This window comes from Tyto alba, unplaced genomic scaffold (genome assembly GCF_018691265.1).
Source record: "Tyto alba isolate M040663 unplaced genomic scaffold, T.alba_DEE_v4.0 Super-Scaffold_46, whole genome shotgun sequence".
NCBI lineage: Eukaryota > Metazoa > Chordata > Aves > Strigiformes > Tytonidae > Tyto > Tyto alba.
In genome coordinates this window covers 7,534,802-7,547,990 of record NW_024881322.1, presented here as the reverse complement: position 1 = coordinate 7,547,990, position 13,189 = coordinate 7,534,802, and the positions used below count along the sequence as shown (strand labels likewise).

The 13,189-nt window shown below is 36.7% G+C and overlaps 1 protein-coding gene across 1 annotated transcript in view; it reads right to left on the bottom strand.

Moving 5' to 3' along the window:
- Nucleotides 1-13,189, bottom strand: part of KIF15 (kinesin family member 15) — a 43,633-nt gene that overhangs the window by 9,906 nt on the left and 20,538 nt on the right. Inside the window, exons 18-26 of the mRNA XM_032988199.2 lie at nucleotides 12,761-12,868; nucleotides 11,891-11,996; nucleotides 11,195-11,360; nucleotides 5,188-5,338; nucleotides 4,116-4,201; nucleotides 3,606-3,681; nucleotides 3,252-3,338; nucleotides 2,242-2,346; nucleotides 1,285-1,407 (exon numbers count right to left, since the gene is read on the bottom strand). Of these exons, the coding sequence (XP_032844090.2) occupies nucleotides 1,285-1,407; nucleotides 2,242-2,346; nucleotides 3,252-3,338; nucleotides 3,606-3,681; nucleotides 4,116-4,201; nucleotides 5,188-5,338; nucleotides 11,195-11,360; nucleotides 11,891-11,996; nucleotides 12,761-12,868 (1,008 nt within the window). The remainder of the gene's footprint in view (nucleotides 1-1,284; nucleotides 1,408-2,241; nucleotides 2,347-3,251; nucleotides 3,339-3,605; nucleotides 3,682-4,115; nucleotides 4,202-5,187; nucleotides 5,339-11,194; nucleotides 11,361-11,890; nucleotides 11,997-12,760; nucleotides 12,869-13,189) is intronic.

Below are 13,189 nucleotides of genomic sequence, written 5' to 3'. Positions count from 1 at the left end.
TTAGCATGTTTTCCATATCCATTGTCTTTGCTGCAGAACAAAAATGAGAACTTCCCCACAGTATAGTTACAGTTAAGATACTTGTGGGAGGTATTTGGAATCAACCACTATTTTAAAGTATAATGTATACTTAAAAAGAGATATAATTCTTTAAATAAGAAGCCAAAAAAGAATGTACAGATTTTAATCCATACTGAATTAGTGATTGCAGATTTTTTAGTGCAATGCTATTCTGTAGATACCTCTGGATTTATTCTAGGGTCTAGACTCCCAACCCTATCTGATAGGGCATCATACCTACACAATGTGTGTCTCTAGAAGGAGAAACAGTACTTAGTATTTTAAATGACACCTTGGATTAGTAGATCTTGTCCAGTCAAGAAAGCATGAAGAAAATTAGTAACTGATATACAAAATCAAGGAGAAAACCCATGATTTTATCAGGAGCCAGATACACCCAAGGATAACATGTTAGTAAGAATTCGTACTTCAGTTTAGAAAAAAATAAATCAGTGATCCATTTGGAAAATGACTCAGGTTTGGGTTCCACAATGACAAATTTAGGTATGATCATTAATGAAAATGGTCTGTCTATTAAACATAGTAGAAATCTGTTTAACAATGGTTTTTGAGAAGCAAACACTACTCTGGAAGACTTTATTGATGCTACATGATTGGACTAAGCATATCTAATATGACAGATGATGTTGTAGAAATTACTTGTAATGAGAGGCTGGTGGTTTTGACTGATAGACATATTCACCAAAATAATGGTGACAGCCGTAACGGGAAAGACAGAGTTAAAGATATCATTTTAAAAAGCAAAACTGCAGTTAAATCAACAATGCATCCTAAATCTGTTTCCAGCAGGTGGAGCTTTTAGTTAAAATTACGAGTAAAGAAAAGATGTTACTGAATATAGTAGCAGTGCGGGGAGAGATAATGTTAAACATAGTATATTCTTCTACCTATTTTAATTTCTCAGCTTCATCATCTAATGCTGCCATTAAATTCAGTTGACGATTCCTTAGTGGCCTTAACAAAACTAAACCAGGCTTTTAGCGTTGTTTTTTATGAAGTAGCTTATAAAATATTTATGTCAAGTAATGTGATAATTTAACGGAATTTGTCAGGTATCTCATGAAAAATTCCTTTAGGAACATCTTAACTAGCTATAGTTTGAACTAAAATGAGGTTAAGTTTTACACAAGTATTTTAAGCAAAACCATATCCAACTGGTCTGTTGAACAAATAATCATAATACACCAACATTAATGTCTTTACCTCAATGTTATCGGCTATTTGTTTTCTCTCCACGGCTTCTCGCAGTTCTTCAATCTTCTTTTCCTGATCCTCTATGGTTTTTTTGCTTTCTTCTTTTGCAGCCAGGACAAGATTATACTTGCACTACAAAAAGTATTGTTACATTTTACAATATTTTAGGGAAACATGTTAAAGAAAGTTGGCAAACATAATGCAAATCTTACAATGACAACTACAAACATTTAAAATGTGTCAATAACTAAAATCAGAATGATATATCATACTTGTTAAATTGTACAAAAAATGTAATTAGAAATGAGTTGTCAGAACAATGGAAAAGAATTCTTAATTTAATAGGTATTGACCACCACAGTATGTATTAAACACTAAAACCATTTTTAAAATCAACCATATGTAGAAATCTGTCTCATTAACATTTTTTCTGTAGGACCTTTTGAGTTCATAGTTCATATATACACATTATCTAAAGCATTCTGTGGGTTGCTCTATTAGTTTGTAAACCAGACCTATTTTAAGAAAGAAGATGCATTGTATTTATTAATAGTTATTAAAATACATGGTTTTAGTTCTTTGTACTTGTTTTCAGATGTAGAACACAGTAGTATCAGCAACATAAAAATTCACTCCCTCAAAAACAAATTTACAACTCAGCTTCAATTGTTGAGGTCTTAAATTGCCAATTTCTGAGAAAATCAAAATGTGACTGTCAGCTGAGTGCAGTTTACAGGATGTGAATAGGTCCCTTCAGAGATGCTGCTCTTTACCCACCATGTGGAGAGAGTTCAGTTTTCAAGACAGCCTTAGGCATAAAATGTTCAGATTTCAACATGTCAAAACAAAGAAGTTTCCTTCTAAAACACTACAGCAAGTTATGCTGTTTGAGACCCACGATAAGACATGTCATTGCCTTCCATTTCTGAAGAACTATACCATGTCCTTCAAAATGACAGAACATACATTTATATCCTCGAGCTCTCTTGTCAGCCCATCTATGGTCTCAGTTTTATGATTAATTGAAGACCTCAGTTCCTGGATCTGTCTCATCAAGTCAGTTACAACTTCCTGCAACATAAAAAAGTTAATCCTGATACATTGTACACCAAAGAAGGTCCAGTAATGAAATATATATAAAATCTACATAATTTGTCAATCCCAAATTTCAAACAATCATTTGAAAATGAGGCCTCAGTATGCACACGTAAAGGAGTAACAGGAAATGTGTTCTCAAATCATTGGCTTTTGTTCTAAACGCTTACAGAAAGAATTAAATAACCTGCCGTGTTCATTGGAAGGGAAGACTAGCCCTCTGATTTAGTCTTCAGCTGTGATGGGTTTCTAATAGGAGAAGTACTATAGTTTAAGGCTACAGTTGTAATGGAAAAAGGTGAATTCAAGAAACACCACTGCACTGACAATACCAGAGTCTTCTGACCTTACAGATGTCAAATTTTTAGTTTTAGCATCAGAGAAGCAAGACTTGTCATTGCATCATGCTGAATGGTAAACACACTATGTGATTTCTTATGCCTGTTTTACATACAGCGTAAATGCTTGTACTATGGAACTTAAGATTTCAAAACACTCAAGCAGTCTTTTCATGTAAAAGTGCTTTAAGATAGCTACAGTCACATTCTTACATCACCTTTCTTAACTTTTCTATTAGCCCATTACAACATGGCATTGACTGGAAGGCCCTATTAGTCATCAGGGAAATGATGCATCATTTATGCATTGAACTTTTTGTCCTGTAGACAACTCCATGTTGATTCTGGATGCATACCAGTTTCCTACCACCCCACAAACTCTGTAACAGTAAAAGGTAGGATTTGATTTACCCAGGCATGAAGCCAGGATTGCCTAGAAGCACAGAATTACTAAGTATCATAGCAAGACTCCAGACTTTCAACTTTACTACAGAACATAGTTACCCACAAAACTGGGTAACAGTAACAGATACAAGCCCAAACCTTATCGGTATCATTCATCTTCTTCAAAGAAACAATAATCTCTTCAGCAGCAGCCAGGTCCTGTTCCAATTTCTGCAGTTTTGCTTCCTAGAAGAAATAATTGTGAAGGAGAGACTTAAATACTTTTGAAGTATGTTCTGTAAAGCACAAATCCATGAAAGAAAATGAAAGGAACTGAGTTGGTTACCTTACCAGCAAAATTAAGCAGTAGCTTAAAAAATACAATCTGAAACTTGAGAACTCTACATTTATTTTGCTGGTAATCAACAGAACAGTCAGTCCAGAAATAAAATTGCTATTAATGCACAAGGAAATCCATGGACACGATATAGACATTAAATTCTGATATTGTACCTGCTGCTCACACCGTGTCACAATTTGAGAGGATGGTTTCTCTACCTGTGCTTTTTCAAGTACTTTCAAGAGCTCCCTAAAGAAGAAAACATATTTCTAGTGAGAAATATAATCAGAACATTAGAGAGCTTTAACAAGAATCAAGTCATGTAAGTTTATTCTTATTTGCACTTAATTTTTTTGAAGAGTGCTTTAAACTATCACCTCCTTAGTGCTATACAAAAGACTATTAATTTAGTTACTTGCCATACACTGCTATCATTAGTGGAACTTTATCTTTGACACGAAGAACCAAACTTCTAACAAAATTACATTTGTCATGTTAATTGACTACATTAAAATGAAGTGTTGTTCTAACTTGGATAAAATAAAAAAGCCCATTATGTAATTATATCCACGCAGTTGGGGAAAAACATATCTCTATAAACACTCATTTGAATACAAAACTTAGCATAGGACAAAACCAATGGACTCAGATGAAAATAAACCCCACCACTAATTAAAACTTACTTTGAATTGTTTTCTTTGTCTTCTTGTAGTTGTAATGTTAGTTTTTCATTATGTTCTTTTTCTGTTTTCAGGAGTTTCAGAAGGTTCTAGAGGATCAAAACATGTGTTCTTATCTCAAGTTACAATGTAAGGTCTTTTGAATAATTTAAACCAAAATAAAGATTTAAAACTCCTAAAATGACTGACATCGTCTCCACCCCCAACCTTAAACGGAAACAGACAGATCTTTAGCTTTGTCCTGGAAAAGTTCAAAAGTAAACTTTTATTCATAGTAAACGATCCGCTCCTTTCACCTGCCACTGATAATGATTTTATATAGCTATAATGTTCCTCAATATCCAAGGCTCTAAAGGGAGAAATTTGAATTTTCAACTGTGGGTTAATTTGGGGGGATTTTTCAGGGTCTAACCAGCAGTTCAGGACATTAGACTATGAGAAATTTAAAATAACAATTTTCAATCTGTGAGGATTCCTTTAAACACTAAAAGGAAAATGTACAGCAAACCTGCTGAGCAGGCACAGTGTACACTGCAGAAAAGCAGGCAAAATCATTTGCAAAAGCCCTTGAGCAACCTTACTCTTGTTTTGCAGTCACTGCAGTCTGACAGGCTTTCAAGGACAGTATCAACCCAATTACAGGACAGTGATCCACCACAAAAAGCCATAGATTATTTTAACAAGATCACATTCACTATGAAAATTTTTAAGAAGCTGCTTTGTAAAGATAGAATAAGTAAGCTAGTCTGAGCTAGCACTGAGATGAAGGGTCATCAGCATTTTGATATCAGGATTCTTTTCCAAAGCAGTTTCTTATTCCTTTACTAATTAACCCATCTCCCTCAACATTTCCAGAGCAGTTTCTTCAGCTGAAAAACCTACTACTTCATCATGCTATTGCACATTTCTTGTAGCCTAAGTTTTAAAAAATATTCCGGGTACATCTTCCAAATGAAATCAGCAGGAAACCTATTATTACTGTGGAATTTATTATCAACAGTACTATAACAAGAATTAAGCAATCTGGCTACATGACTAACTGCATAAAGTCCTTTAAAATCCTTGATTGTCTTACACAAAGCTCAGTTTTCATTGCTTCTGTTTCTTGTTTTCTATCCTCAAGTTGTTGCTTCAGTTGATCTGTCTCAAACTTCGCAACTTCCTGCAAATTGTCATAGTCATCCTGCAGGCTTGCTTTTTCTTCAAGAATCTTTTCGTGTTCTAGCCTTTACAAAAAAAAAAACAACAAAAAAACCAACAATCCAAAAAAAACAATCAAACCTACCAACAACTGAGACACGACCAACTATAATGCAATAATGAGTTAAGCTTTTCAAGAAAAAAAATACTCCACAAAACCAAAACCCAACAAGACAAAAACCACCAACCACCTCACTGATTTTCATCTGGCAATAATAATGGCAAATATTGCAAACAAAGTAATGAGCTTTTCAGGCTTCAATAATCAAACTTCAGTTTATTTTTATGGTTTCTTTCTGCTTGTATTTTTAGAGCAGCATCATTATGTCACCTGCTTCATGTGTCCATGTTGAAAAATGGGTGCAGAAAAAAAAATTGTTTAGAGTAGCGTAAGAACTTAAGCAATCTGTCGAACATCTGTAACGTGTTGTCTGTTGCAGAGGTCCTTGAGCTAGGCAAGCTTGATAAACACCTCCCGGGTGAGGTCCTCCAATCCCCTGATCTGGTGAGTTTGGGGGAAAGACCCTTGGTTTTTTTTAAGGCATTACTGAAGGTAATCCAGACTGGAAAAGCCTGTCTGTAAGACGGGATGGGAAAAATTCCTGCAGGACTAGGCTAGTAAGGGAAACTCAGTAAGGAAGGCTAATTCGGATGTTACTAAGGGGATGCCCAGAGTGCCAGCCAAGGCTGGAAAAAGGCTTGATTGCACATAAGGTGCCAGCTAGGATATTGCAGGGCATTGGCCAATGTACATTTGTAATTATTATTTTGTATGAGTGGTTTTGTTTGTTCTGTTAGACACTGTTGTAGGTTTTGGGTGCATAATTGTTTATTCTGTTTAATGTGGGGTCTAATCAGTCTAAGGGGTCCGAGGGTGGTATTTTAAAGAAGTCAGCTCTGGGATGTATATTAAAACATTGGAGGGATATTGGAAGTGACCCCCTTCCCAGGAAACAATTAATTGAATATAGTAATCACTGGTGGCCACTGTACATTTTAGAAGATCAAGAGAAGTGGCCAAAGAATAAAACTTTGAAGTACAGTACTATGTTACAATTGACGTTGTTTTGCCAGAGGGAAGGGAAATGGGAGGAAAGGGAAACCTTACATTGATTTGTTCTTTTCCTTGCAAAATCATCCAGAATGGCAAAAGGATTGTGGTATGAATTCAAGTGATCCTATGGTTTTAACCTTTAGGGAATGATTGGGGAAAGAAGCCAAAGGGGTGTTTGGCATGTAGCATTGGAAAGCACTGCGTTAAGTATGGGTACCTAGAAGAGGAGGATGTGGAATTATTGGTGTCTCCAGGACGTAGGGGTCAGGAGCCACCAAGGCGAGAAAGGTTGGGAGGAGAAAGAGAGGGTGATTCAAGTTCTGAAGACGGGTTTAGTCCTACAGCAGAGAGAACTAGGAGAGGGATGGAACTTTGTGAAGAGGAAAGGGGGGAGGTATTGCAAGCCCCGCTTTGGCAAGCAGTAGGGAATAATGGCCAGTTACAGATGAAGTTCTGTTTTCAGTAATTGACCTGAGGTTGTGGAAGGAATTAGCAGGGACATACAGGGAGGATCTGAAGAAAGTATCAAAGGTATTTGAGATTATAATCAGAACCCAAGATCCTGATTGGAATGACATCTAGGTAGTGTCAGATACTCTGTTATCTTTTGATGAAAGAACTATGGTAATGGTGAAGGCAAGAGAGGAGGCTGAGAGAATACATGCCCAGAATGCTCAACCAGGAAATATAAATGATCACTTCCCACCAGTGGATCCCCAATAGGATCCAAACAACCCAGCTCAAAGAGAATTATTAACCAGATACCAGAGATTAATAGTGTTCACTATAAAGCATGCTCTATAGTGTTCACTATAAAGCATGTTCACTATATGATTAATATATTAATATGATTAATATGTTCACTATATGATTAATAGTGTTCACTATAAAGCATGTTCACTATAAAGCTCACTATAAAGAAACAATATCCTTTCAAATTAGAAGTGAAGAGGGGATTAGAAAATTGATTAATAAGTTTGTGCAATATAAATTGCTCGTAGAATGTCAATCAGCTTACAACACTCCCATTTTGCCAGTAAAGAAACCCCATTTGGAGGAGTGCAGATTAGTACAAGATCTTAGAGCTATTAATCAGGTAGATACTACTGTATGTCCTGCTCTAACTTGTACACCCTATTAACCACAATTAAAGAAAATGATAAATTATTTACAGTATTGGACTTAAAGGATGCTTTCTTCTGCATACCTCTGGAGGCAGACAGTCAGGTACTTTTTGCCTTTGAATGGGAAAGTCCAAGTATGGGATGCAAGACAACTCACTTGGACTGTATTGCCACAAGGGTTTAAAAGTAGTCCCACCTTGTTTGGAAACCAACTGGCAAAGGAGCTGGAACTATGGAAAAAGGAGAATGAGAATACAACTCTCCTTCAACATGTGGATGACATTCTGATAGCTGCTTCCTCCCAGAATGAGTGTATTCAGATAATGATTATCCTGTTAAATTTTCTAGGACAAGCTGGCTACTGACTATCCAAGAAAAGGCGCAAAGACCTAGGTCCTATATTTGGGGTTCACTGTTTCACAGGGACAGCAGAGCCTGGGAACAGAGCAGAAGGTGGCAATTTGCCAAACACCAGAAGCACGATCGGTGCGGGAGCTACGTGCCTTTTTGGGAATGGCCAGGTGGTCCCGACTGTGGATTCCTAATTATGGACTATTTGTGAAACCACTGTATGAAACAATTAAGGAGTCAAAGGAAATACTGCATTGGACTCCTGAGTGCTGATCTGCCTTTCAAACCCTAAAAAAGGCTTTGGTGACTGTCCCAGTCCTGGGCTTGCCTGATTTAACCAATCCATTTGAACTATTTGTACACAAGTAACTCCATCAGGCTCTGGGAGTGCTAACTCAGACCGGGTCCATGGAAAAGAGCTGTAAGATACTTTTCTAAGCAAATCAATGTCAGCAGAGAACAGCCAGTGTGTTTTGAGAGCTGTGGCTGACACCGTTCTACCAATTCAAGAGGCCCAGAAACCGACACTGAGAAAGAAAATGACTGTGTGCCTCACATGGTGGTTTCTATGCTGGAACAAAAGGAGGGCCACTGGCTATCCTCAAGCAGGACGTTAAAATATCAAGTATTTTTCATAGAGCAGGAAGATGTGGAACTAAAAATAAGTAATGCTCTTAACCCTGCAATGTTTTTAGATCCTGTCTCTAAAGGGGAGGGAACACTATTGTCTCCAAACCATCAGACACATATACTCAAGCAGAGAAGGCTTAAGAGATACTCCAATAGAGGACCCTGAGAAAGAACTATTTACAGACGGTAGCAGCTACATGTGTGAAGGAAAACAAAGAGCTGGCTATGCAGTGGTAACTCAGACTGAGGTTGTGGAAGCTCTACCTTTACCCATTAACACCTCAGCCCAAAAGACAGAGCTGATAGCATTACAACAGGCATTAAAACTATCAAAAGCAAAAAGGGTTAACATCTGGATGGACCTGAAATATGCATTTGGGGTAGTACTTGCCCATGGAGCCATGTGGAAAGAAAGAGGATTACTATCAGCCCAAGGATAGCCAATCACATACGGAGATGTTATCAAGCAATTACTAGGAAGTGTCTACTTACCAAAAGTAGTAGCTATTATACATTGCAAAGCCCATCAGTTTGGACATACCTCGGTCAGTATAGGAAATCAATTAGCAGATAAAACAACAAAGGAGGTGGTAGAAAAAAAAGCATATTAGTTGTGCCATCCAAACAGGTAAATGTACAGAAATGGGCAACTGAATATCAGAGCCAGGATAATCAATTAGCTGAAGTATTAAAAGCTCACTCTGAGGAATGGTGGGTGACTACAGATAGGCAAGTCATCATACCACAGGCTGTAATGAAACAGTTAGCTGAAGATAAACATAATACAACACACTGAGGGACAGAGGCTATTATAGATAGCTTGAGAAGCCAAGTGCTCAGTGTAAGGATGACAGTAATAGTTAAAAGTGTGGTCAGCAAATGTATGAATGTGGGTCCTTCTGTAAACAGATTTTACAAGAGACCCCCTTTAGGAAACAAAAAAAAAATGAAATTGCCTCTGAGAATACTGGCAAATAGATTTTTCAGAACTACCTCAACAAGAAGGATATTGATATCTGCTAGTGTTGGATGATACCTTTTCAGGATGACCTGAAGCCTTTCCCTGTCACACCAAAGCAGCTAGGGAAGTAGAAAAAGTTATATTAAAAGAAATAACACCCAGATTTAGAGTTCCATTGGGAATGTCATCAGATAGAGGACCTCATTTTGCAGCAGAGGTTGTGCAGAATTTATCCAAGACAATGGGAATTAAATGTGACCTACATACCCTTTGGAGACCATAATATAATGGGAAGGCAGAAAGAACGAATCAGAGTTTAAAGAGGAAAATTAGTAAAATTCATCAGGAAATGTTACTTAAATGGCCTTCCACTTTTCTTTAAGAGGTTTGTTACTCCAGGTCCTGATGTACACTGATCCTCCTGGGAGACAGGGATGCGCTCATACATCTAGATTCACCAGAGAGGCTAAAACAACAAATCTATGCAAAGATGAGAGCACTTTCCCCAAGGATGTTACATATTCCCCTAAGCTATTAGTTTCCCATTATATGGCTGTCACCTGGAAAAACATTTATTTGATAGGACCTTCCTTATAGGATTTCGTAAGGGCTCACTTTTTCTTTAGAGTTTGGTTGAATCCCGGTTCTTAATAGGGCTGAAGGAAGAACCTTTTTAGGCTCAATAAAATTCTCCAAGGAATAGGTTAATGGTTTCTGAAAGGATGGTTGGCCACATTATTGGAAGGAATGATTTATATAATTGTAATTGTAAATTGTTACAGGAATCTGCATAGATTGTACTTAAAGGACCATTGAGAAGAATAAATGGAAGTAGTAAGAAAATATAACTACTTCCAAAGGGGGAAATTGTTGGGAAATAGGTGAAGAAAAAAAGATTGTTTGGGGTAGCATAAGAACTTAAGCAATCAGTCAAACACCTGCAACATGTTGTTCATTGCACAGAGGTCCTTGAGTAAGTGTGATAAACACCTCCTGGGACATGCATAAATAGGGAGGCTCCGTATGTAAGTTGGGGGACTCCTAATCAGAAGCCCTTGTCCCTGAAGATTAAGGCTGTCTGAAAAATAATGAACTAGATGAAGCTAGGCAGGAGACAGAAGTGCAGACATAAACCAAAGAAAGGCCAATTCCAAAGTGTAGACAAAGTTCAAGTGCTCCTCTCCAAAGATCACTAGAGACTGCTAGAGACCACCAACGACTTCCATGGAAGCCCCTCACACTTAAAGCTCATGCATAATAATTATGTAAATATGATAATGACTTTTGGGAAATTTGATGAATATGTATGTAACAGTGATAAGCTTTGGCTACTGTAACATACAGTGGACATGTTAGGTGGAACGATTCCCTCATGTTCTAGGCTGAATAACATAATGCCTGCTTGTTGATGCTAAATCCAGCATTAAGGAGTTTTCATTCCTGATTTTGGTGACAACCAGACTAAGAAGTAACAGCTTATTTTTAAGACTAAATTGGAAAAAAAGTACACCAAACTACACCTCTTCAGCTACAAAATTAAGGAAGCCTCATTTTATTTTCTTTCTGCTAATTTCACCATGCTACCCCTCCAGGCTCTGAAATAAGCATGGGAAGAATTGAGGAAAAAAAAAATAAGTAAAGGACATAAATACAGAATAATTACTTTAAATAAGAGATGTAAAGTTCACATGTAGAAAAGAACTAAAATCACTGGATTCATCCAGAAAGGAGGTTGAGGCATTTTACTAAACTGCCAACATACCTGACGCTGTCCAGCTGGAACTGTACATCCATATGTCTACCGGAAAGCTGACTCATTTCTTTCTCTTGCTTTTCCCTAAAGGCACTATAGTCCAACTTTACAGCAGACAGCTCCTTGTCTGCAGACTGCAGGACAATGCGCAAGTCATAGACTTCACTTTTTAATACTGTCAAAAAACAAACAAATATTTTACACGTTATCTGGAAAACTCTGCTAGATACAGGACATGTAACATTACAGAATGTCCTGGAGAAGTCTCACAAAACTTTACACATTTTCAGTGGAATTAACCTTGAAGGTCACATGCAAAAAGGATTTGTAAATGGAAAAGGCCAATGAAACACCAGCTTTAAGAACTGAAGAGCACAGGCAGAATTAAAGACATTCCAAACAATATCACTGTATTTCTATAGATTGATACAGGATTTTCCATTTATTTTTAGTTAATATATTCTTTTTAATCCTGTACTCCTTTCAAAATCAGGGTGAACAGAGAAAAATTTTGAATATTGTATACTATATGCAAGACGGCAGAGAAAAGCTATTCTGCAAGTATTAGAGATCCTTTTTTTAAAAAAAAAATTCAAACCATTATGACTAACAATCCAAACAGTTACCCAGCATGTGCTATTGTTGATTCAAAGCATTAAGACACCTCAAAACTTCATATGGAATTTCAGTGTTACATAGACTTACTGTCAGTCTTGCTTTGACTGTCTTGAAATTGCTTTTCAAGTGATTTTAACTGTTCATGGAGATCCTGGCGTTCTTTAGTCCAGTCATTCCTTTCAGATGAAAGCAGCTTGAGAAAATTAAATTTTTTAAATGGAGGAAAATGTAGGATTGGCTAAATCAGAGCTGTACCAATAATTTAATAATATATTAGAGCATTTAATCAATTGATTTAAAAAAAAAATGTAATCTGTACTTATAAATTCAATGTTGGGTGAATCTGAAATCTATAGAAGTCCAAGAAAAAAATTTCTATATAACTGAAGATATTACCTTATCTAAAAAGTTAATTTGAAAGAAACCCACAACTTAGGAGCTGAGATCTACTTCAGAACAGAGCTACCAGAAATGAGACTGATCTGGGAAGAATACAGGCCTTATTTCCTTTTCTACGTTAAATCAAAACTAGTGATTAAGGAAGACTTGTAAATATTTCACAAAGTAAGGATGTTTCAGTTCAATTCCAACTGAGGCAAGTAGTATTTTCAGCATTCTGAGGTATAAAATTTCCTTGACTGTTGCTGTTTTCCAGAAATCATGAAGTTGGCCAAAACCAAGCACAGACATCTTGAGTGTCTATTTGCTTATATTTAAGAACAAGCAGGCTCAGAATCACATTTAAAACAAAAAAATCCAAACCTGCAGTCTTCTGTTACATGAAGCCCTTATCTTCCTACACAGCCCTGAGCTATAATGCTGTGGAAATTTTTCAAAAAAAAAAATGCAGGTAACACTGCTGACCACACTAGACAACACAGTAATATAAGTGTTGTAGATATCACCTTGTCATATATACACACTCATATATATCCCTGTATTATACTGTTCTCTCACCTCCTGTATTTGTGCAGAATGATGCTCCAGTTTATTAATATGCTGCTGGAGTTTTATATTCTTGCTTTCCTCTTCATCCAGCTTTGTCTGCATTGTGCTTAGTTGCTCCTGTGACACAACAGACACTCAAAATTAGAGCACGTATCTTTGAGTTACTCACATGCCATATGGCAGTCTGCATATTAAATACAAAAGTGTCAACTACTTTCTTTTTTTATGACCTGAACCAACAGAAAACAGAACATTCAAAAATAAACTGCTATCTTAAGTAGCTGATTTCTCCTATTGCTAACTAAACTGCCAAGAACACAAGAAGATCTGTCAGGGAATACAAGGGCTGAATCCAATAAACACTTAGTTTTCAGACACATGTTCATCTCCGAGAAATAAGGATTTAAAAAGAAGTTATTAAAAATATGCACTAGCTAA